The 25,505-nt window shown below is 44.5% G+C and overlaps 1 protein-coding gene across 1 annotated transcript; it reads right to left on the bottom strand.

The window, feature by feature from the left end:
* Nucleotides 1-606: 606 nt before the first annotated feature.
* Nucleotides 607-24,682, bottom strand: LOC136544623 (protein trichome birefringence-like 11). The gene is made up of 4 exons (XM_066536716.1): nt 24,269-24,682; nt 23,735-24,139; nt 1,127-1,288; nt 607-994 (listed from the first exon to the last, which is right to left on the bottom strand). The coding sequence occupies exons 1-4, from the start codon at nt 24,523-24,525 to the stop codon at nt 607-609; spliced, it is 1,212 nt and encodes a 403-aa protein (XP_066392813.1). The 5' UTR covers nt 24,526-24,682.
* Between the last annotated feature and the right edge of the window lie 823 nt (nt 24,683-25,505).

Here is a 25,505-nt window from a genome sequence, read left to right on the forward strand (position 1 = left end):
CCTTCTCTGTTGCCTCCTGCTACTGCTGGCGTAACATATGCTGTGTTGTGTTGTTGCCCGCCTGTTGTCATGTGCGGCTCCTAGCTATGCTAGGAACAGGGACCATCACGATCTACCATGATAACTCCATTGCGGCATGCAAACGACTCTTAGGCAGCATACAGTACACATTTTTGCCGTCCTAAGACCTTTTAGTTATTATATACTCTCTTCCTTCTAAATTATAAGTTATTTTAACTTTTTTAAAAGTCAAAACATCTCAGTCTGTACCACCAAAGAATCAAAGGAAAGATGAATTTTTAGCATCTCGTCCCGTGTAATTTTCAAATTATTGATTGGTATACAATAATCCATCCATTAATTAATATAGCGGCACACGAGTCGATCTAAATTATGATTTTGTAAATTTGACTACTCCCTGCAAGGCTTTCTCAATCTATTATTCATGATAAGTTGCAATTAAGAGTGTTTAGGGAAATGGAAAATTGGGCCGGACACGTCATTGGTATTATTATTAGGAGAATTAATTTATATATATAATTAATATAAATAAATAAATAAAAATACCTCAGCTAGGTAGCTGGCTATACTAACTACTAGCTCCGATCAATCCGATCCTCCTGACATACTACTACGTAGAATCAAAGCGTAGAGGAGCTGGTTCCACGCGTCCGGCACGCCGGGCAGGCACCAGTGGCTGCAGTCCGCCGCCCTCATCACCTGCTCCTGCTGCGCCTGCACGCCCGCCGGCGACGGGAGGCGGACGACGTTGTACACCGACGGGTGGCCGTCTCGCCGCTGCGCCGTCATCAGGGTCACGTTCAGGACATGCATCACCGGCCGCCGCCGCTTCTTCTGCTTCGCCGCCGCCGCCGCTTCAATAAAAGCCGGGCTCGGGTTCAGCAGGCCCGGCCACCGGTGCAGCGCGATCCTGGACGTGTTCTGCTCCGGCACCGTCTCCCTGCGACACCAGCCTCCACTGCCGTTGGAAGCCCTGCATATATGCACCGCCACCGGCCGGCACCAGGCACCATCTACAAGTTAAGTAGGAGTAGGAAGCAAGCAAGCAATGCAATGCAATGCAAGCTGCTCGATCGATCACCGTATGTAATGTAATGTACTGTACCTGCTTACATGTGCCGGTGAGTATGTTCGGAGGACGACCAGTGTTTTTGTGGTGTTTACTTCCTTCTGGACCCATTTCTGCAGCGTCTTCAGCGCCCTTTGGTAGGCGTTCTCCACGCTCATGTTCAGCCGCACCGTCTTGCCCTCCTGGAAGTAGCATCCTCTTCATATATTTCACCACACGTACAGTACGTACGTCAGTACAGGAGAAACAAATTAACAACGGGGCTGCTCCCTCAGAAATCCCCACCTTCTCTTAGAAAAACAAAAATCCCCAATACCCTTCGCTTCCTCTCCGCCTCACATCACGCAGCGCCCCCATCCTGTGTGCGCACACTCCACATCGTTGCGCCCCATCCCACGCAGCGAGGTGCCCCTTCCCCGCCCCTATGTGTCATGCCCTGTGCCCCTTAGTTGAGCGCCATGCCCCGTCCCCCGCCGTGTTGAGGTGCTGCCGACGCCACCATTCCCTGCCAGAAGGTCGTGGCCGCTTCGATGTCGGCGCCGCTGCGACGCTCGTCCTCAGTTCGCGACATCAGAGATCCAGAGTGACCAGACCAGGCCAGGTGTAAGCGCAGCTGGCCACTGCCATGCCGTGCCACCATCCTCGGTTGCCAGCTGGCCGGAACCGGCCGTTCCCCGCTCTGCTTTGCGTCGTTCGGAAGAAGGGTGAAAAACACATGTTGAAAGTGTATGTTTCAAGTGTTTTATATGCATATTGCAATTTGTTTCACATGTGAAAGCATCTAGGTCCCTAGTTGGGTTTCGATGATTAATGACAATACATGATTGCTGTGACTAACGAATGTTTTGCAGAGGCAATTAAGTTAGGTCACGGTAATAGAGATCGATTGGGCAATCATGGGGGTCATGCCCCTACGATGGAAATTGTTTCGGTTTTCAAAGGATGGACGACAAGGTTAAGGATGGACTAGTTTTAAGTGTCGTTTAGAGTTAAAGAGACACTTAGAGTAGTTTAGAACTTTGTTTTTCCTTTAGCCGTACTATTAAGGGGGTATGGACGGGTAGCTTGACCTAGGTGAGTCTAGTGAGTTAGGTGTGGTGCACACTTGCTAAATCTAGCACTAGGTAGCTCTAAAATAGTCCTTAGATCCAATGGAGCAAACTTCATTCACGTATGATCGAGAGTTGGAAGTGAATGGAGGGTCAAATACTGATCGGACGTTGGCTCCGGTGTGACCGGACGCTAGCTCAGGGTCCGGTCAGTTCATTTGACCGAGGTGTTTTCGTCTGGTGCGATCGGACGCTGAGAGGTCAAGTGACCGGACGCTGAGGGCCAGCGTCCGGTCGACTCCAGTAAGGTTCCAGAGAGGAAAAATCTCGACCGGACGCGTCCGGTCACACTATAAACACTGGAGTTCGGGGTGAACTGACCGGCGCATCCGGTCACCCCACAGAGGCACATAACAGTTCATTTTTCAGCCCATGTTATAAATACTTCCTCCATTCGTGTGTGGGTACTTTTGCTCATTCCAACAGCTGAGAAACATCTTTGAGAGTGCCAAGAAGAGCAAGGTCCTAGTGAGATGATTGAGATTTAAGAATCTCAAAGAGAGCCCTCATTAGTGAGATCAAGAGTAGCAAAGTGTGCATCCATCCTTCTCATTAGGCTTGTCGTGGTCAAGTGAGAGTTCGTGCTTGTTACTCTTGGTGATCGCCATCACCTAGACGGCTTGGTGGTGATTGGAGAGCTTGGTGATCATCCAGTGGAGCTTATGGATGACCCAACTCAAGTTGTGAGCGGTTGTGGGTGATTTACCGTGACGGAGTGTCGAAGAATCAACCCGTAGAGAGCACTTGATCCTTACACGGATCAAGGGGGAGCTACACCCTTGCGCGGGTGCTCCAACGAGGACTAGTGGGGAGTGACGACTCTCCGATTCCTCGACAAAACATCGTTGCGTTCCTTCTTCTCTCTTTACTTTGAGCATTTACTTTAAGCAATTCAATTCTTGTCATTTATATTCCTAGAATTGTCATGCTAGAGTAGGATTGAAACTTAGGGTGCTAAACTTTTGTGCGTTAGATCAATAGAAACACTTTCTAGGCACAAGAAGTTAATTAGGCTAACCGTAGAGTTTAATTATTGCAAAGAAATTTAGAATTAGTCCAATTCATCCCCCTCTTGGGCATCTTGATCCTTTCAATTGGTATCGGAGCCTCGTGCTCACGTATTTAGGCTTAACCGCCTAGAGAAAGATGTCTCACGGGGATGGATCTCCTCCTATCTTTGAGGGGGATGATTTTCCATATTGGAAAATTCGCATGGAGACGTACTTAGAAGCTCTATATGTTGGAATACTTAGAGCCACCTCACAAGGCTTCCCAAAACCTCGGGATGCTACTAACCTATAAGGCGATGAGTTGAAATATGAAAAATAGAATGCAAAGGCTAGAAACACCATATTTAGAGATCTTTGTAAAGATATGTTCAATCGGGTAAGGAACCACAAAGACGTCCATACACTATGGTCGGACGTTTGTGCGCTCTATGAGGGAACAAAGAGTGAGCGTGAGGAATGCTATCATCTTGTCATAAAAAAGCTTAACTCTTTTGAGATGCTTCCTAAAAAATGTGCTAATAAAATGTTTTCACGTTTGAATATTCTTGTAGAGGAAGTTAATGGGTTTGGACTCACTCAAATGCAACCATCCGATGTTGTAAGAAAGATCTTGAGTGTCCTCCCCATTGATAAATATGGGCACATTATGACCATGCTTCATCAATATGATCTTTCCACCGCTACACCAACACAAATCTTGGGAAAGATCAATGCTCATGAGATGTACATGCACATCACACCTCAAGATGGCTCATCCTCTAACAAGAAGAAAGAAAATGACTTAGCATTCAAAGCTAGTCAAGAGAAGGGCAAAGCAAGGCTTGAGTATGAGAGCTCAAGTGATGATGAAGTTGATGATGCAAGCCTTGCTCTCATGGTGAGAAAAACCGCCAAGATGCTAAAGAAGCTCAACTAGAGTGGCATCAAGTTTGATGGTAAGAAGAAGAAGTTCTTCACTAGCTCTAGAAGGAAGCCAATCTCTGAGATGGATTGCTACAATTATGGAGAACATGATCATCTAGCTCACCAATGCACAAAGCCCAAGAAAGACAAATTCAAGAACAAGAACAAGGGCAAGAAAGATGACTCAAGTGATGAAGATGAGAAGAAGAAAGATAAGCCACACAAGAAGAGAGATGACAAGAAGGACTTCCACAAGAAGAAGAGTAGAAAGACATACATCGTCGGTGATTGGCTCACGAACATTGATTGATCTAGTGGCTCATCCGATGATGATAGTGACAACAAGAAGGTGGCCGTCATTGTTATTGACTCTTCATCATCTTCACTGCCACCATCGTCATCATCCTCTACACACCTATGCCTTATGGCCAAGGATGAACGCAAGGTATCAAATGATGATGAGAGTAGTGGTGATGAACATGCTAGTAATGATGATAGCGATAGTGATGATGATGAATATGGATCACCTTCTTATGATGACCTTGTTAAATTGCTAAATAAATACTCTAAGATCATTATAAAGACTAGAGCTAAGAATGACAAGCTAGAAGCTAAAAATGATTCTCTTTTAGCTAAATATGATATAGCCGAAAAGGCTAGTGTTGAGCTTAGAGAAGCAAATGAAGCTATGTCATCCAAACTCATGGAGCTCAAATCTTCTAAGAAAGAGCTTAAAGATAAATATGATAAACTTGAGAGGATACATAAAGAGCTCATCACTAGCCATAATATGCTAAAAGATGAATATACTACTCTTAAGATTAATCATGATAATCTAGTTATTGCTCAAGAATATTTATTCAATGAGCCACATGATGCTACTAACAATGTTGTTAAGATTGATATAGCTACATCATGTGATGATTTCATCATTAAGAGCATTGAGCAAAGTTCTAGTAGCAAAGGCAAGCAAGTGGTTGAGACCGATGATTATGATGAGTTTGTCAAGCTCAAAAATAACAATGAAAAGCTCAAGAAAGATCTTGAAGAACTCAAAACCACCAAGTTCGTTGTGCTAGAAACTCTTGATCATGATGGTGAGTTGATGCTTGAGAATGAGAAGCTTAAAGAAGAAAATAAGAAGCTCAAGGAAGAGAAAAACAATGATGCTCTTAAGGAAGAGAACAAGAAGCTCAAGTTAGAGAAAGAGCATCTCAAGATTGGATTGAGCAAGTTCACTAGAGGCAAGTATCTTCAAAGTGAGCTACTAATGAACACCATTATAAAGATGGATAGAAGTGGCATTAGGTACATGGCAAATAAAGAAAAGAAGGCTTAAGGTCAACAACAACAAAAGCCAAAGCCAAAGAAGTGTTTTGAGTATGGACAAGAAGGCCACTTTGCTCATGAGTGCCAAACTCCACCACAACCCTTGCCCAAGCATGCTAGACCTTTTGCCTTCAATGCTCACTACATGTTTAGAAAGGATTCTAGTGGAGAGATGAAAGTTATGTTCTTAGGACTTTCCAACAAGAATATGCCTAAGAAAATTTGGGTTGCTAAGTCACTTGTTGAGAAGGTGAAGGGCCCTCAACAAGTTTGGGTTCCTAAAGCTTAATCTTTTATGTGTAGGTGAACTACAAGACCGGTGGAAGTCATTAGGTTATTGATAGTGGTTGCACACAATATATGACCGATGATCCTCGTATGTTCACCTCACTAAATAAAGAAGTAGATGGATAAGAAAGAATTACATTTGGAGATAACTCAAAGGACAAGGTTAAAGGATTAGGCAAAGTGGCAATATCAAATGATCATTTTATCTCAAATGTGCTATATGTTGCTTTATTGAGCTTCAATTTGCTATCTGTTAGACAATTGTGTGATCTTGGCTTCCAATGCTTGTTCACCGAGAAGAAAGTTGTTGTATCTAAAAAGAATGATGATCAAGTGATATTCAAAGGATTTAGATACAACAACCTATATCTAGTGGACTTCACCTCCGAAGATGCAAATTTGAAGACTTGCCTATTCACCAAAACAACACTTAGGTGGCTATGGCATAGAAGACTTGCTCATATTAGGATGAGCTCACTCAAGAAGCTAATGAAGAATGATTTGGTGAGAGAGTTGAAGGATGTGAAATTTGAGAAGGACAAGCTTTATAGTGCATGTCAAGCCGGCAAGCAAGTTGTAAATACTCATCCAACCAAAGCTTTCATGTTAACCACAAGAGTGCTAGAACTCCTTCACATGGACTTATTTGGGCCAACAACATACAAGAGTTTGGGAGGAAATCTTTATTGTCTTGTGATTGTTGATGACTATTCAAGATATACATGGGTATTCTTCTTTCATGACAAATCTGAAGTTGCATCTTGCTTCAAGAAGTTTGCTAAGAGAGCATAAAATGAGTTTAAAGTGAAGCTCAAGAAGATAAGAAGTGACAATGGAAAGGAATTTGACAACACAAACATAGAAGCATATTGTGATGAAGTTAGGATCAAGCATGAGATCTCCGTAACATATACTCCTTAACAAAATGGTGTAGTTGAGAGGAAGAACTGGACATTGATCACTCTTGCAAGAACAATGCTAGATGAGTACAACACCCCGAAGTTCTATGGGCAGAAGCTATCAACACCACATGCTATGCATCCAACCGCCTATTCCTTTAAAAATTCCTTAGCAAGACACCTTATGAGTTGCTCAATGGGAAAAAGCCGGACATCTCCTTCTTTAGGGTGTTTGGTTGTAAATGCTATATCTATAAGAAGCGGCAACACCTAGAAAAGTTTCAAAGACATTGTGATATTGGTTTTCTTATTGGTTACTCATCAAAGTCCAAAGCATATAGAGTATTTAATCATGTCATCGGCTTGGTTGAAGAAATATATGATGTGGAATTTGATGAATCTGATGGCTCCCAAGGAGCACATAAGAATCTTGATGATGTAGGTGATGAACCATTGAGGGAGGCTATGAAGAACATTCCGGTTGGAGACATCAAACCTAAAGATAATGAATATGATGTACAAGTGGTTGATCCACCTCCTTCATCAAGTGTGCCACAAGATGATGATAAAGATGGGATAGTAGAAAATGAAGACACCCATGTCTCCAATGATCAAATGATGGCACAAGCATAAGATGTTGATGCTCTAAAACCTCCTCCTCAAGTGGTCAATAGAAGAAATACACCTCTACTATAAGATCATCCACAAGATCTTATCATAGGAAGTTAATCAAAGAGTGTAATGACTCGCTCACAAAAACTTGCTTTATTTATTGCTCATCGCTCTTTTGTCTCTTGCTATGAGCCTACCAAGGTAGAAGAAGCTCTTCAAGATCCGAATTGGATAAATGTCATGCATAAAGAGTTGAACAACTTCACCTGCAATGAAGTATGGACTCTTGAAGAGCTGCCAAAAGGAGCAAGAGTCATTGAAATAAAGTGGGTGTTCCACAACAAGCAAGATGACCAAGGTGTAGTTGTGAGGAACAAGGCAAGACTAGTTGTAAAGGGGTTCTCTCAAGTTGAAGGGTTGGATTTTGGAGAGACCTTTGCACCGGTTGCAAAACTAGAAGCCATTCATATCCTCCTTGCATACGCATCACATCATAAAATGAAACTATATCAAATGGATGTAAAAAGTGCATTTTTAAATGGCTTTATTAATGAACTAGTCTATGTTGATCAACCTCCCGGGTTTGAAGACCCTAGATATCCTAATCATGTTTATAGGTTGTCTAAGGCATTATATGGGCTTAAGCAAGCCCCAAGAGCTTGGTATAAGCGTCTTTAGGACTTTCTCATTGAGAAGGGCTTCACCATCGGGAAGGTCGACACCACACTATTCACCAAGAAGCTTGATGGGCATATCTTTATTTGTCAAGTGTATGTTGATGATATCATCTTTGAATCATCAAATGAAGATTCTTGCAAAGAGTTTCTTGAATTGATATCGAAGGAGTTCGAGATGTCAATGATTGGAGAGCTTACATTCTTTCTTGGTTTTTAAATCAAATAAATGAGAGAAGAGATTTTTATCTCTCAAGGGAAATATACAAATGATCTTCTTAAGAGATTCAAGATGGATGAATGTAAGTCAATCAAGACACCAATGCCAACTAATGGACACCTCGACCTAGATTAGGGAGGTAACACGGTTGATCAAACTCTCTACCGCTCTATGATTGGTGGCTTGCTATATTTAACCACATCTAGGCCCGACATCATGTTTAGTGTGTGTATGTGTGCTAGATTTCAAGCTAATTCTAAGGAAACTCATTTAATTACCATAAAAAGAATTCTTAGGTATCTTAAGCACATACCAAGCATTGGCCTTTGGTATCTCAAAGGAGCTATATTTGAGTTAGTTGGCTATTCTGATTTGGATTATGCCGGTTGCAAAGTTGATAGAAAAAGCACATCCAGAGAGTGCCATTTGCTTGGTAGATAACTTGTGTCGTGGTCCTCCAAGAAGTAAAATAGTGTGACTTTGTTCACCGCCGAAGCGGAATACATTGCCGTAGGTGCTTGTTGTATACAAATACTTTACATGAAACAAACTTTACTAGACTATGATGTAGTTCTAGATAAAGTATCTCTTTTGTGCGATAATGAAAGTGCGGTAAAACTTACAAATAATCCGGTTCAACACTCTCACACCAAGTATAAAGATATCCACCATCACTTTCTTAGAGATCATGTTGCTAAAAATGATATATTATTAGAAGGTGTAAGGACCGAGGATCAATTAGCAGATATCTTTACTAAACTGCTAGATGAGGCAACATTTTGTAGATTGCGGAATGAGCTCAATGTTCTTGATTTTAGTAACTTCACTAAAAAATAAGCTTGTGTTGTCCCTTGCATTGTATTGTAATATACAACATGTTTAATTTTTGTAATGCATATAGGGCTTGTCTAACATGGTTAAGATAACCACCATAAAGCGTGTGAAGAAGCTTAACCTTGGATTAAACTTGACAAACAACTAGATTTATCTTCCAAGTATTGCATTGTATATGCATAAATGTTGTTTTATTGTGCATCTTCAATTGCTCTCTTATTGCCTATTTTCATAAAAGAATAATAGCCTAAGGTAAAATATTTTTGAAAAACATGAGGGTTTGAGAGATGTCACTCACATCAGTCCTAATTGGTGTTTATTTGGATCTTATTGGAGTTGAGACTTGATTGGAAATAGGCAGCACGAAGGGCTTTGAAGATTCGCTGGAAAAAGAGTGATCGGATGCTGCACTGGACTCTGATGTCCAGTGTCCGGTTAGTTCACAGGAGGTGAACTTGTTGCGAAGGAGTGACCGGACGCCAGTGTTCTCCCAACGTCCGATCAGATGGTGGCTCTACGTTCGGTCGATCGAAGACGAAGGAGACAGCTTGCACCAGACTCTGGCTGTGTCCGGTCGATGTCCACCAGACACGTCCGGTCATAATTCTAGGGGTTTTGAACCTTACTGAAATCGACCGGACGCTGGGTGGCAGCATCCGGTCGCTGTCACCGGAGCGTCTGGTCAGTAGAAAACGTGCGGGACCCAGATTCTTTCTCCTTTTCCTTTTCTGACATGCAGGGGACCCCCATATAACCTTTCGCTGCGTGTATCTTTACCTAATCCACCGACGGCCGCCGTACCCTATACCGCCGCCCGTCGCGTCGCCCATGCCTCCGCCCACCGCCGCACCGATGTTTGTGCCATGCGCCGCCGCCTCCATGCCTCCACGTGCTGCAGCCTCTGCGTGCCTCCGTGTGCCGCCGCCTTCGAGCCTCCGCACGTCGCCGCCTCCGCGCCTTCGTGTGCCGCCGCCTCTATGTCTCTGCGCACCGCCAACGCCGCCACCATGTTCAAGCCATACTCGAACGTTGGCACCCATGTCGTGCCCTAGCTTGCTCCAGCACCACCAGTACATCTCCACTTCCGATCTAGCGCATCGCAAACCTTAACCCTAGTCGATTCAGTGGTTCCCCGCGTATCGTATCTCATCTCTTCAGATCACCGATTCATCAGGTAGCAAGCCCTCGATTCAATTTCGTACCTAATTGCTTGCTTTCTTAGGGTTTCGTATCTCTAGATGAATAATTAAGATTATCAGTATATCCTCTATTCAATTTCATAACAAAGAAGCGCAAGTATCCAGATGCTGATATAGCTAGAGCAGTCGTAGTTGTAGAGGCCGCAGAGCGTGCTAAGAGATGAGGTGCTCGTAGTGGTGTAGTCATTGCAGATCAGTAGCTTCCACCAGCGACAATAGAAGTACTTGAGCAGGTTGAGCGCCGTCATGGTGGTCTAGCTGGGACCGTCATGATTGTGGGATGGTGAGTTGTCTTAGATGAGAGTCAGCCGCAGGGGTAGTCACAGCAGGAGCCACAAGCAGCAGAGCAGACTCAGGAGGGACATCATGCCTAGGAGATAGAGCAAGCACCTCAGCCATAGCTTCGCCGCTCTAGTCGTACTCGTGCTCTAGTCACACCGAGGGCAGATACACAGCAGAGGGGTTCTCATCCACCGCCTAGACCACAGGGTCTGCCTCTAGTGACTCATCTAGATCTGAGGGCCGCCATGGCCAAGTAGGTGCAGCAGCTTAGATTTATGGAGTTTGAGCAGTGGTTTCCACCGAGGCGAGATGAGTGTGCATCAGAGGGCTTCTACACACCACTACAGGAGGATTTCTATAATGCATATCTTAACAGTGGAGCTGTTTTCAGATCTCAGAGGTTGTGCAACATAGAGTCTATTATTGCAGCAGCTGGAGAGCACATTCGCCCCTACCTTTCTTACCTACCAGGGTTGACAGACTTACTTGGATAGATAGGATTGTATGTTCCATCTTGGGTCCATTAGTTCTATGCTTCTCTCTGGATTGACCCGCAACACAGATTCATACATTTTGCATTTAGTGATAGAGATTCCAGGCTAACGAGCACTAGGGTCAGAGAGATACTTAGGCTTTAGGAGCAGCCCGTCTAGCTACATGAGGTTTGCTACGGATAGACAACGCCCCCTAGACATCCTCATGGTGGGATGGTGCCCCCTACTGATCTAGTCTACCACTGCTTCACAGAGCCATTTGGCAAGGGGTTGAGCAGGACACCTAGTGATCTTACTCCCACTGCTAGAGTGCTTGATGCCATTATGAGGAGGACACTCCTTCCGAGGATGGGGTATCACGAGGGCTTGACTCGCATCCAGTTGTGGCTACTAAATTGTCTGATGCAGCAAACAATGTTTGATATTTGGAATCTCCTTCTATCTGAGATGGAGGACACTATTGCTAAGAGGTTCATGGGTCATCGACAGTTGCCCTATGCCCACTAGATCACGTTTCTAATTCACAGGGCAGTTATAGTGAGGTCACCTGAGATGCTAGCTGAGTATAGTGGTGCTACGTAGAGTTCCCTACATATAACCTAACTCAGATGATCCGCCATAGTACACTGACTGCACCTAGCTAGCCGCGCCATCGTCCAGAGGTGCCAGAGACTGCAACCCAGTAGGATAATACTATCAGGGGCATAGTAGCTATAAAGGAGGAGTAGTTAGATGCTCAACAGGAGGGGATGGTCGAGAGCGACCCTAGTGACAGCTCAGATGAGGACTACCACAATATCCCTCAAATGCCTCCACGATGACATGATTATGAGACTGGTAGCTCCAGTTTAGCTCCATCTGCATTGTAGATAGACCCCGCTCTACTTGTCATACTTCAGCGGATGAGGCAGGATCAGGCTCGCCAAGTTCAGGAGACCACTGCTACCTTTACACAATTCCAGGCTCGACATGATGAGTTTTAGTGGTAGCAGTAGGCCATTCAGCAGCAGCAGCAGCAAGCCATGCATCAGCAACATCTCCTCATGCAGTAGCAGCTCCTTAGATTTATGCAGCATGTAGTGACAGCTATTGGGGTTCCACCGCCACAGCCTTCACCCCAGCTTGGTCAGCCTGCCACCACTTCTATGACTCCAGCGTTACAGTCTAGTGGGCTTTAGAGTCAGGGACAGCCACCAGCATAGTTTGCTTTACCTATAGAGCAGGTGCCCTAGTGGTTTGCTTCGCCCATGATAGCCCCGCAGTTCACACCTCTTTAGACGGGCTTTATACCGGCTCAGATTTCTTCGCTGCTAGTGCTAGAGACTACAATGTCTAGGAGCCTTGGTGCATCCTTCAGTGAGTTGACAGGACAGCCTACTCCGCCATATTTGCATGTCCCAGGTCCTTCTATCATTGCACCTATTATCAAGACTACAGAGACGCTCTCTTCGTCAGTGGCATCATCAGAGCCAGCTGCTCCAGTCATACCTACATAGTCTACAGCAGCTCCAGCTGTTGATCCAACCCAGATCGCTTCAGCATCGCTTCTAGCTATAGAGGGTTAGATAGCTCAGAGCTCTGGTTTAGATGATGATGGCACTCAGTTCTAGCTTACTCCTCGTACCTTAGCGCCCGACTCGTCCGCTGCAGCCTCACCGATCGACCCTTAGGTTTTGGTGTTTGACGCCAAAGGGGGAGAGGGATCAAGTATGCTAGACTTAGGGGGAGCGACTTAGGGGGAGCTTAGTTTACTTAAACTATCTATTATATTTGGTTTTCATGTGTGATACACTATTATGCATTCATCGTGTGTTTACTTTTATGCATTAAACTATTTATGTGATAGTGATATCTACGTGATCGTGATATATGACATGTGTGCTCTCTACTTTGAATTAGTTATATGTCATATCACTTGTGCCATGCTCATTTGCTTTGCTTCCGCATTTCACTCCGATGCAAATGAGTTTCATTACTTGTACTCATGCTTATTTCATATCTTTTGAGTATATCATGTTGGCTTGGGTCATATAAGCTTGCCTAATACTTTTGTTCTTATTGCCAAAAGCTTATATGAACCAAGCATGTTAAAAACCTCATCTCTTTTCACATACTCGAGGTAGTATTGTCATCAATCACCAAAAGAGGGAGATTGAAAGCATCTAAGCCCCTAGTTGGGTTTTGGTGATTAATGACAATACGTGATTGCTGTGACTAACATATGTTTTGCAGAGGCAATTAAGCTAAGTCACGATAATGGAGATCGATTGGGCAATCATGGTGGTCACGCCCCTACGATGGAAATCATTTCGGTTTTCAAATGATGGACGACAAGGTTAAGGATGGACTAGTTCTAAGTATCGTTTGGAATTGAAGAGACACTTAGAGTAGTTTAGTACTTTGTTTTTCCTTTGGCCATACTATTAAGGGGGGTATGGACGGGTAGCTTGACCTAGGTGAGTCTAGTGAGTTAGGTGTGGTGCACACTTGCTAAATCTAGCACTCGGTAGCTCCAAAATAGCCCTTAGATCCAATGGAGCAAACTTCATTTACGTATGATCGAGAGTTAGAAGTGAATGGAGGGTCAAATACTGACCGGACGCTGGCTCTGGTGTGACCAGACACTGGCTCAGGGTCCGGTCAGTTCATTTGACCGAGGTGTTTTCGTCTGGTGCGACCGGATGCTGAGAGGTCAAGTGACCAAATGCTGAGGGCCAGCGTCCGGTCGACTCCAGTAAGGTTCCACAGAGGAAAAATCTTGACCGGACGTGTCCGATCACACTGTAAACTCTAGAGTTCGGGGTGAACTGACCGGCGTGTCCGGTCAACATGACCGGAGCGTCCGGTCACCCCACAGAGGCACATAACGGTTCATTTTAGCCCATGTTATAAACACTTCCTCCATTCGTGTGTGGGGGTACTTTTGCTCATTCCAACAGCTGAGAAACAACTTTGAGAGTACCAAGAAGAGCAAGGTCCTAGTGAGGTGATTAAGATTTAAGAATCCCAAAGAGAGCCCTCATTAGTGAGATCAAGAGTAGCAAAGTGTGCATCCATCCTTCTCATTAGGCTTGTCGTGTTAAGTGAGAGTTCGTGTTTGTTACTCTTGGTGATCGCCATCACCTAGACGGCTTGGTAGTGATTAGAGAGCTTAGTGATCATTCGGCAGAGCTTGTGGATGACCCAACTCAAGTTGTGAGCGGTTGTGGGTGATTCACCGTGATAGAGTGTCGAAGAATCAACCCGTAGAGAGCACTTAATCCTTGCGCGGATCAAGGGGGAGCTACACCCTTGTGCGAGTGCTCCAACGAGGACTAGTGGGAAGTGGCGACTCTCGATACCTCGGTAAAACATCGCCGTGTTCCTCCTTCTCTCTTTACTTTGAGCATTTACTTTGAGCAATTCAATTCTTGTCATTTACATTCCTAGAATTATCATGCTAGAGTAGGATTAGAACTTAGGGTGCTAAACTTTTGTGTGTTACATCAATAGAAACACTTTCTAGGCACAAGGGTTTAATTAGGCTAACCGTAGAGTTTAATTATTACAAAGAAATTTAGAATTAGTCCAATTCACCCCTCCTCTTGGGCATCTTGATCCTTTCAACATGGATATTGCATAAGTAGATTGGTGTGTTGCTTATGTTGTAATGGTTGTGCACTTATGTTGCAAGCTTCCGTTCTCAATGTTTCATCTATTTTTTCCGACGCGTGTTGCAAGTGTGTTTATCAGGATATTGCATTTGTTTCATCTGGATGTTGTATATCATTTGCAATGGCTTTTTCAAGCGTTTTTCAGGTCTTTTTACAAATGTTTCAGACATATGTTGCAAGTGTTTCAACTATTTTGAACTTATGTTGCAAATGTTTCATTTGAATGTTTGAAAAGTAGATCGGGTGTTGTATCTCCCTCCTCGCCTTTTGCTACCTCATCTTAGTGTCTCCTCCTCTTCTCGATGCTGGTGATGTTCGGGTGGTGTGGGCCTGCATGGGGGTGGGCTATTGATCGTAGGACGCCAGCCTAGTTAGCAATGGTCATTTTCTAAAACTATTTTCATATAAACTAAACTTGTCTTGCTCCTTCTATGCTCTATTTATAAAAGTATTTCACCGGAGCCCTTTGTTCTTCAAGATCAATGAAGGAGTTCAAGATTCTACTTCGAGAGTTGAAGTTGTTTGACGAGATGAAGATCTCAACGTGAAGCCATCAATAAGAATCATTCCTGTCAAGACCGAAGATTTTCAAGACCGTTCTATCCTATGCCCTTTATAGGAAGTTTTTGAGCCTAGGCGCTTTTAGGTCAGTAACGATAATAAGTTGTATGCTAGTGTGCTTTCCATTAAGGACCCTATCATTTTAGTGTGCATTTAAGCGGTTGTTTGATTTGTTGTTATGAACTTGAGTGATTTGTTTTTTTTTAATGAGTGTAGTTTCAGCGAATCTCGGGACGAGATTCCTATTAAGGGGTAGTCTGTCACGCCCCAAAATTTTAATTTTGGGTTGTTAATAAAAAACACTAAATAAAATAAATAATTTTATATGTTTTCTAAAAATTTACAAGATTTATTTAGTTGACAATTTAAAGTGTAAAAATACGTTTTTCCAAAAAATTTAGAATTTAATTTCATATGTTCGTTTGCACTCATGCCTTTGCATTAAACTTTATTGGGTAAAAGATGGATTTAGAAATCCGATTAGGACGCTAATAGGTTTTTGTTCTATTTATAAAGTAAAAAAATGCTTCAAAGTATAGTTTAAATTATTTCAAAATTTTATTTAAATATTTTTGAAATCACAAATAATATTAAAATCAAGTTTTATAGTTTTGCAAACCAAGTTCATGCATTGTATCGTCTCTTCCTTGGCCCTTTAATCTCCTTCTCTACTAAATGTGCAAGTCACTTTTTTCCCCTGGACCTCTTTTCCTTGCACGTCATTTAATCTCAAGCATGCATGTACCACCAGCAAATAAGCCAGCCAAGTCTTCTTGTCACGCATGCGCCGCGGATCACCATTATTGCCTTCCTCTTTGAGCGTTACCTGTCATCCTGTTGCATGCCATGACCGCTTAAGAAAGTATTTTTTCTAGTGGATCAATAAAACTCCACCGATGCCCAGTTGTCCACAAACAAGCACAACTGATTGCTTCATTTATCTTCTATCAGTTTCCACCCCACAAAATATGAATCGCATGTAGTGGCAAGTGGCAACGGAAGCTCCACCATCAATCACATGCTGGCTGCTAACCTCTCTCTCCCTATAAATAGAGCAGCACACTTTGGGTCACCCATGCTCACACAGAATCTCGGCACCTCCTCATACCCCGTCTCTCCCTACAGAAGCAATTCCATCGTCATCGTTACTTCGTACTCGCCGCGCTGCCGCTGTGTGCTGGTGAGGTTTCCTCTTGCTCGTCCATATCAAGAATGGTTGTTGCAGTCTATAATTTTGTTTGTTTGTTAAGAATTACATAGTACAACGTAGACATCCACAATATGTACGCATGCTCACTCCTATAAACATACGTACGTAAACCCTACCTCTATGAGCACCTCCGAAGGACTAAGCCGGCAGATCTCGAGATTCACGAAGTCACCACTGACGTCTCGCTGTCGACGGGGACGTCGCCTACCACTAAAAGCATAGCGCCGTTAAATCCTAAAATAAATTCGAAAAAATACGAGCACCCGTACCAAGTCAAGAATTTAAATCCGGTTGGACAGGTTTTACCACGAGAAAAAAATGCAGAGTTTAAATTTGAATCCCATGTTGGGATTTACTAGAACTTGCTTTTATCACCCTCGAAACCCCTAGGTTGGATGGGTAGAATCATGCTTAGCCTTGCATTCTTGGGTTGGGAAGGTTTAATATTAATTTTGACTAATGAGCTATGCAACTTTTATGTGGATTGGTAACCCGTTGGTGGTAGTAACATGGTGAGTAGGTAAATCCGACAGGATGGACCGTTTGGTTGAGGTTGGTTTATGCCATGGTATGGCGGCTGATGTTGGTGGATTGGGTTTGTGCTAGTATCATGTCTGGATCCCAAGGACCGGTTCTCGAAGCCTGTAACCCGCTTAACAGCGCAACCACGAGCTTTGGAATAGGACGGACCTGGCCAATTAATTAGTTCCTCCGAGTTATGCTACATCGAGTTTGTTTAGTGGCACAAGAGCAATCCCCTGGGGTCTTTGACTTATGTAGGGGGTAAATGTAACATCACTGGTGTTACGAGCTTGCTTAGCACTGAGATTTAGGTCCGGGAAGGATTAGTCTAACAAGTTTCTGGGTTTTAAAAATTTATAACGCACGTGAGGCGAAAAACAATTTCTATGAATAAGGATCAAACATAACTTGTATTTAGTACTTAAATAAAAATTGAAGTACAAGTTTAGTAGATGAAAATGCAACTTTAACTTTAAGAAAATAGATGTTGTTAACTAGTGATTTGGGAGCTCAAAGATCAAATTGACGTTAAGATAAGCTCTTTTGGTTAAGTTGGCAAACACTTGAACTATGGTTAAAATACTATTTTTGGCGAATTATATTGAGCAAAATAGTTAAATGATGCTTAAATATTTTGCTCCTACGGGTTAATATAAGGTATGGACTATTGCATGAAGTATTTGTTGGTTGAAGTTAACAAGGTTTAGATCTAATAAAAATTGCGATAAAAGAGTTAATGGTTACTTAGCCTCAATTGAAATCCTTAACTTCCTAGGTATGAAAAAGTAGTAAAACAGTGATATTTTGACATTTAATTTCTAACAAAAATATTTAAACACTAGTTGCATGTTTTGGTATTGTTGATTGCATCAAAGTGAGTGCTTGAGCATGGCATAGGTCGACATTGTGTTGGATGTCAAGTTGTTCGCTCTAAAATTGCCCTAACTTCACTAGAACGCTTTGTGAACTCTGATTCGGTGCTCGGTTCGTGAACCGGCGTTCAGCATGACGAACCCATGTTGGCACCTCCCTATCTCCCTCTATGGTCGCTCTCTGGACGTGAGGTTTGCTTCGTTAGCTGGGTGTTAGTATCGACTTTAGGTTAGAGAAATTAGTTAAGCCTCGATCGTGATTGTTAGCAGCTTTTGCTTTGCTTTAAAATGCGTGCACGCCAAGTGCTACCTCTCGCCCCGAGTTCGCGGTCACTACGCGCGTGGGCACTGCTGGAGCTGAGCTCAGATCGAGGCTAGGCTGCTGCCGCTGGCCAGCTCGCGCGCCCGGGTGAGGCCGCGCAGCGCCTATGGCCTGGCGTTGGTCGGTCCCAGCTGGCTGCGGCTGGTCTCGCTGCTGCACGTGCGCCGCGCTCGCACGGCTAGCCACTGGGCCACGCCGTGGTTGCGGCTGTATCAAGCGATGGACGTGGTGCTCGCCCCGCCCCTCATTCTACCTACCCTACCTAGTTCTTAGCTAGAACCTTGCCGACGTGACGAGTCGAAGGTCGGACGCAGCGGCGATGAACGTTTCCCTGCCTCGCCCTGTTCCGCTAGCCAACGCCGGTGAGCCCGCTCGGGTTTTGCCGCTTCATTCAAGCGCGTCGTGACAGGCCGCTTCATTCAAGCGTTGGTCTTGTCACCTGTGCGCACGTGCTCTTACTACAGCTATCGGTCGAAGCCAGCATCTTAATTCACTCGAGCTCACTCATGTGCCTCTCCATGACATGACCACAGCGGAGCACCGCGCCCTCTGCCTCTCGATTCGCTTAGCTCAGAGCTTTGCAGTTCAATCCCTTGCACCAGCAAGTGGCCTAGGGAGTCTACTAGCCAGTCGACTCCTATCGAGGCTTTGCCGCGCCTCGGCACGGACGAATTTAATGTTTCCATGGCCGCCGATCACCACGCCTCTGAAATAGAGCAGGACTTGGGGGTATGGCCCTACCCCTCAGTAGGGGTTCAACTAGTTGTTCCTATGAGCTAGACTTGGTCCCCTTGTGCTGTTGCTCACCTTCATTTGACTAGGAACGGCGTGAGTGAGGACCTGACACGTCAGTGTCAACCTTGGAGCGTCGCCGCCCCGCTCGGTTGCACGTGGCCAGACCATTGCAATGCTCCCCTGCTTCAACCGTCAGTAGGGCGTGCACCATGGTGAGCTACTAATGCTCCTCTGCCATCTCTACCTTTCCGTGAGGGCGTAGGATCACCGAAACAGTCGCGCCACCACCGTGGATACCCGCTCGCCGCTGCAACCCACGATAGTGTGCCTCTGAGTCCCTAACCCCCACTCATCCTTGCTCGTTTAGCTATAGATGATGGTCGGCCCCTCACTTTCGTCGTATCGAGGCTAGTTGGCCCGATGTAACCGCCGTTGCCGCCGGTGTGCCACACCGCCGCGCGCGGGCACGCCGAGGGCTGCCCCGTCGCAAAGGCAACATATTTCAGGGTCTTTAATGCAAAGACTGAGTCTGTAGTAATAGTGTTCCATTGCTCCGCGTGACTATCCAAAAGCCCGAGCTCTCTTTTGCAAAACGCGAGCGCGTGCGGGCGCCCCGGCCTTGGGCCATTGCTGGGCCGTCGTGACGCGCGCGCAGCTGCGCCGCGCTAGGCTGCCGGGCCGAAATGGTCGCCACTGGCCCTTTTCCTTTTCTAAGCATTTTCTAATTTAGCTTCTAAGGTAGATTTATAAATTCAATATAAAATTGTATAGTTAACCAAAAATTGTGAAACAAATTTTGTTAGGTTCCTAAAATTGTGAACTATCTACTAGTATATTTGGTTCACATAGTTTTGTAATATTTCTAGGAGTTATCTAATTAATTTAAGATGCTTAATATTATAAGATATAAACTTGTATGAATTTTTGTGATGAATTGGTGATAGTGTTGGCTCTGAAACTTTTACAGTAAATCCCTAATATTATTAGGTGCTCTCTGTAATTTTTGTAGTACCATAATAATTAGCTTACTAGGTAGCTAAATGAGTCCTAGTTCAAAAATATATGTTTAATCAATAAAATACCGAAACACCTTAAGAGTTTAGGACTAAAACACTTATTGGGAACACAAAGCCTTACTTGATGACATGGATACGTAAACTAGTACGTTAGTCATTAAAGCTAGCTTGTTAGCTTGCGGAGCGTACTCGTATTTGACAGCTGTAGTTGTCGTTGATTATTTATATCTCTGTGTTGCATCCACGTATATCATAATAGGAACAATGATAGATTAGGGAGTCGACTGAAATAGCGAAAAAGATGGTGCCTTGATGATCGTGTCACCATGATAGAATGCTAACTTTTAGTTATATCTTACACAGGCAAGCCCGATGCATAACCCCTATTGTTCTGCACTTTATCTTTTGCTTGTGCGTTAAGTTTTAAGGAGTTGAATAAAAACCACTTGCATATATATATATAGTCCTACTAGTATGTCAGGACCGTGTAGATTGATATGCTAGAGGATCCGGTAGAAATCGAGTGATTACCTGTCACTCGCGAGAGATAGGAAAGATATTATTGTTGTTATTATATTACTATCATATGGAATATATATGAATGATAATTGGATACCGGGCGAAATGGTACTTTGGATCTGGACTTGGTTAGGCATTCGAGCGAGGCTCGGATTTGCACTTGTTTCGCCTGTGTCGGTTAAGGACCGTCCGTTGCTGTGGATTTATTCAGGTCACAGACTTATTATGCTGAGCACATACTTGCTTATGGGAGCGGAAATACTCGTTGCTCTCTTATCATGGGTTCTGGCTCTTTCTAGACCGACTAATTGGAGGCGGGGATGGTGGAGGTCTAAGCACCACACTGAGTTCGGAACTCGAGAGTGGGGGCTTGGAGTCCAAATTTAGACGGAAACTTGGACCCCTTGATAGGAGAGTGGTGGGTTGGTCTTGCTTGTGCCTGGGGTATAAGCAGGCATATGTTTCGAGGTACCCAGTTGGGATACATTGGTTTACGAATCGCCGTGTGATATGGTACTGACTTGGCTATGGTCTAGCACCTTAGTAAGAACTAGAATATGAAAGATGGTAAAATGGTTCTGCTTGCTTACCACATGCTTGAAAGTAGCATATGTGCTTACATAGAATGGTTAGTTAATGAACTAATGATGACAGCTAATAAAATTGAATATAAGGACGCACATTTAGTAATGCTTTTCGCAGATGCAACAATCCACAAGCCAAATAAGTCTTACATATCCTTGGAGTCTTTTATTTTCCTCCTGTCGGGTACGTCTTGCTGAGTATAATCGAGTACTCAGGGTTTTATTTCCCCTGTTGTAGATGATTGGAGAATACTTAGAGCTGACTCTTATGTGTGGAAACCTTCTGGTGGACTCAGAGAGGATTCCTTTCACGCTATGACCGCAGTATTTATTTATAACCCTTACTAAATGTTTTTATAAGAAAAGATGTAAAATCTGTTAGCATCTCTTGTATATAAATGTCCACTATGTTAATGCTCCACCATGTCCTTAAATTAATCCTGCTTCCTCTGTACCTCTGATAACATTGTTATATTCCACTGTTATAATAAATTGAGGTAATATTCTGGTACTGTAATAAAGTGATGTAAGAAATGATTTAAGAATATTGTAAGCTTCATTCTCTCATTTATGATCTTGATGAAAAAATATGGATTTTTTAGTTCTTCGTTGTGGTGTGCTCGACAGAACTGCGTAGTTTAGTGTCTTCTCTTGAGTACTTAGTGTTTAATGGAGGACAAGTACTCCTGGAAGACATTGGATTAGACGGTTCTGCCACAGTAAACGCCTAGTGGAGGTGTAAAACAGACTTGGAGGGGCTTTGTAAAGGCTTTGTAGTGAACCCTGCCGATCTACCTTGGAAGTGGGTCAAGAGGCTAGCTACGTCGGGCAAAAGGGCATCATGACTCATGGTGAAAATGTGCAACCTTTGCAGAGTATAAAACTGATATATCAACCGTGTTCACGGTCAAGAGCAGCTTGGATTTCTTCGGAATTAGATGGCTCTGGTTAGTTGGCTTGGATGGAATCCAAGTGTTGGTTGCTTGGATGGAATCCATGTGTGGTTTGGCTCGGATGGGATCCGATTGTGGTTCTGGTGGTTCTCCGAGGAGAAGGTGAATATCACATAGTAAATAGGTGCTAAGGTTCCTAAGGTATAATAGGATGTGTCGCTTAAGTGCTTGTGTCAAACTTGGTAAGCCTTTCCTTGAGTTGGCCTCATGTTATATTTTTCTACACTTGCGGAGTACATTTCGATGTACTCACCTTTCTCTTTGTCCCCCTTGCTACCCCACTCAGTTGTTCAGACTAGAAGACGGAGTCTTAGAAGACGATGTTTTTCCTGAAGACGGTGTCGTTGCTAGGCTGGTGTACCCCCGGTTGGCTTCCTGCGGGGATGAAGACCCTGTTTCACTCGAACTCTGATGTAATTTTTGTTTTAGACCCTATGGTCATTTTGTAATATGTACGCTTTTGTAATAAACACTGCTATGTATCACTATTTTGTTGTTCCATGTATGATTAAACAAATCCTGGCATACATGTGAGTGCACTTGGTTTTGTCTATGAAAACCGGGTGTGACAGCATGGGTAGGGTGAATCGTTCAAAGCGGCGCGAAATCCGAGCAAGCGAGGCGTGCGACATGGAGCAGACGCGGGGCGTGGGGAGCTGCGTCAGAACGCTGGCCTAGGGTTAGACGTCCGGACGCTAGCCTGACCCATTGTAGTAAGTATGGACTTATGGTACGGTACTCACATTACCCGATAATAAGTAAGAGGTAATAGATAATAGTCGAAACAAACTGGACCATCTATTTTTTAGATTTTATATAAATTAGTTAAGTAAAAAAGTAACCTAGTAGAAAAAGAAAAGAAAAACTCCCAAACCCCCCAAATATTGGAAGAAAAATAAAAGACGGTGGCTCTTCCCATCTCCGTTGGTGTGCCAGTAAAAGGAAACAAACAACATGTTCAAAAGAAAAAAGGAAACAAACAACTTCCGAGTCCCCTAATCTCTCGGTATTATATTAATGATATGCAAAAGAAAAAGATCACTTGGTGCGCCAGAAAAAGGAAACAAATTAAACCGCTTCTGCATGCTCTAATTTAGGAATTATATTAATGACTAGCAAAATAATATAGATCACGCATGCATATGCAACAAAATAATATAGCATGCACCAATTTATAATAAAAACGATTTTTCTATATAAAACTTTCCTTATATGAGCTATTTTAAAATAAAATTATATAGAATATATTCATCTATTATCTCTTCGGAAATAATAGATGATCTGAACCATATGATCTAATTAAATAAAACGGCTCATTGCTTATTGTTATTTAGGAGTACCAAAGCAATAGACACAAATGAGCATGAGATATAATAACTCAAACCCTAACACCCCCCCCCCCCCCCCCTCTTCCTAATCTGCCCCCACGTTAGGCCTTGCATGGATGCCCATGTATTCATCTCAATTCACATGTGCTGAAGTGGATCGGAGTAGATTTAAACTAAGTTTCATTCTAATCCACTCCAACACACGTGGATTAAAGTAAATACACATGCATATAAACAAGACCTTATGCATTGTTTAGACGTAGTCGGATCCACATCAATCCAGATATATGTTGAGCTGGATTGGGTTGAAATTATCCGACAACATCCAAACAAGCCCTTAATATATAAGTTCTTCCAGAACCTTTTTACTTACTTCTTCTCTTAATTAATCCTCTAGATTCTGTATTCTTCTTTCATCAGACTGGATTATCGTTGCAGTGTGCAGTTTATTAGACCGTGACATTGAGAGAGAGAGAGAGAGAGAGAGGAGTTTAGGCCGTGACAGTACGGACTTACAATTCGTGTAGCCTCTCCTGGTTCCACCAGTGGCCCGTGTTGAACACCAAGATATCCGCGTCCTTCCACCGGGGAGCCCTGGGATCCATGACGCCCAGCTGGAGCGTGGTGACGACGTGCTTCGGCGAGCGGCGCGGCGGGCGGCCGCGGCGAACCAGGTACGGCGACCGGTAGTGCTCCACGGTGCAGTTGTAGTCGCGGAACCTGAAGGAGAGGAAGCCCTTGTGCTTGGTGATGGGGCTCCCGTTCTCCTCGTATATGGCGCCGCCCTGCTTGCCGTCGTCGTCGGCGACGGCCGAGGCGAGCATGCACAGCATGGACTCCCACTGGTTCCGCCCGATGGAGTCGCCCACGAACACCAGCCGCCGGTTCCGGAGGATCCCCAGCAGCCTCGCCGCGTCGAATCTGATATACATATACGTACTCCATATGAAGATCATGATCAAGGTAGTGAGAACGAGGACGAAGCCAGCGTGCGCACGGCTTCCAGGTGCAATAGATAGATATGCATGCACATGCTTGGGAGTTGGGAACCTTGGCAGCGCGCAGCGCCTCGGCCGCCATGCCCACTCGGCGTACTGGCCGTCCGGCCTGCCGTTCTCCCTGCACCGGAACCCCTCGTCGACGAACGGGCACTGCCCGGGGCCGTAGTGCCGCTCGGACTCGTCGGCGTCGCGCAGCACCCACTCCCCGTCCACGGACATGCCGCGGATCAGGTCGTCGTCCTCATCGCAGTATCTCCTGCCGTCGCCCACCGCTCCGTGAACGGCGGCGGCGCCGGTTGCCCTCATCACGAGCGCACCGGCCTCCCGATCCCGGCCGGCCGTGAGCGTGAGCGTGAGCCTCGCGTCGCCGCCGAGGCCCGAGGAAGCGGCGGCGATGAGCAGCGAGAGGGAGGAGAGGAGCACGCAGGTGGCCCACAGCGCGAGCTGCTGGTCTCCGCCGCCGGCCGCCTGCTGCAGCTTCGCCCTCCTCCGCGCGCTCGCCATCTCCATCGTCGCTTGCTAACAGCGGCGGCTCCTCCTCGCTGCATGCGGCATGGCACGTGTAGTGCGAGAGCGCACCGAGTGAACAAAGGCGGGCGAGCGGGGAGACGGCGGGGATCGTGTCTCTGTGGCGGCCTTGTTGCTGCCGTTCTTGTGATTGTGATGGATCCAGTGCAAGGGCGGTTGTTTTGTTCTCTCCTTGTTGGGCTACGCGGAAGAAAGAACCAAGAGAGGAGCCAGGCTGGCCGGCGACCGAGCGACAAATCCAAGGATGGAATGGAACCGACGAGTTGGCATTTGGCAGCGCCCTGCTTCTCCGTTGCATGAATAAATCAGTCTCGTACATTAATTAAGAGCAGGAAAAAAAGAATAAATCAGCAAAAAAAAAGGAATAAGGCCATGTTCGCTTCGCTCAAAATCCATGGCTGAAAGTACTATTTTGTTGATTTATTGTGAGATAAAAACACTATTCGTTCGTTAAAATAGTACGGCTCATAAGACAAGCGAACAGGACCTAAATCAGTATCGTACATAGTTTGCTTCATCCGCGAGCGTATATACTACTTTATACATGTATAAAAAAAAGATAGAATTTAGTGTGTTTGGTTCGTGGAGTCACCATGTGCAGACGTGCTTCATGAGCTGATGCATGATGAGTTCATCCCATAAATTTTGGTGAAATCAACCCATTTCCCATGCTTATATTAATTGTTACCTTATAATGAATAATGTGGTGATAGATCAACTTATTCCATTCCACAAATCAAATACAAAAAATGAGTGAG

The sequence above is a fragment of the Miscanthus floridulus genome, chromosome 3 (genome assembly GCF_019320115.1).
Source record: "Miscanthus floridulus cultivar M001 chromosome 3, ASM1932011v1, whole genome shotgun sequence".
Taxonomy (NCBI): Eukaryota; Viridiplantae; Streptophyta; class Magnoliopsida; order Poales; family Poaceae; genus Miscanthus; species Miscanthus floridulus.

Bases quoted from the DNA above. Each gene is read 5' to 3' on its own strand.
- LOC136544623 (XM_066536716.1), bottom strand. From the start codon at position 24,525: ATGAGGGCAACCGGCGCCGCCGCCGTTCACGGAGCGGTGGGCGACGGC. The intron at 1,289-23,734 runs GTAAGTCCGTAC...AAATATATGAAG, and splicing joins CAGGAGAGGCTACACGAATT to AGGATGCTACTTCCAGGAGG. The intron at 995-1,126 runs GTACAGTACATT...GCATATATGCAG, and splicing joins TCACCGGCACATGTAAGCAG to GGCTTCCAACGGCAGTGGAG.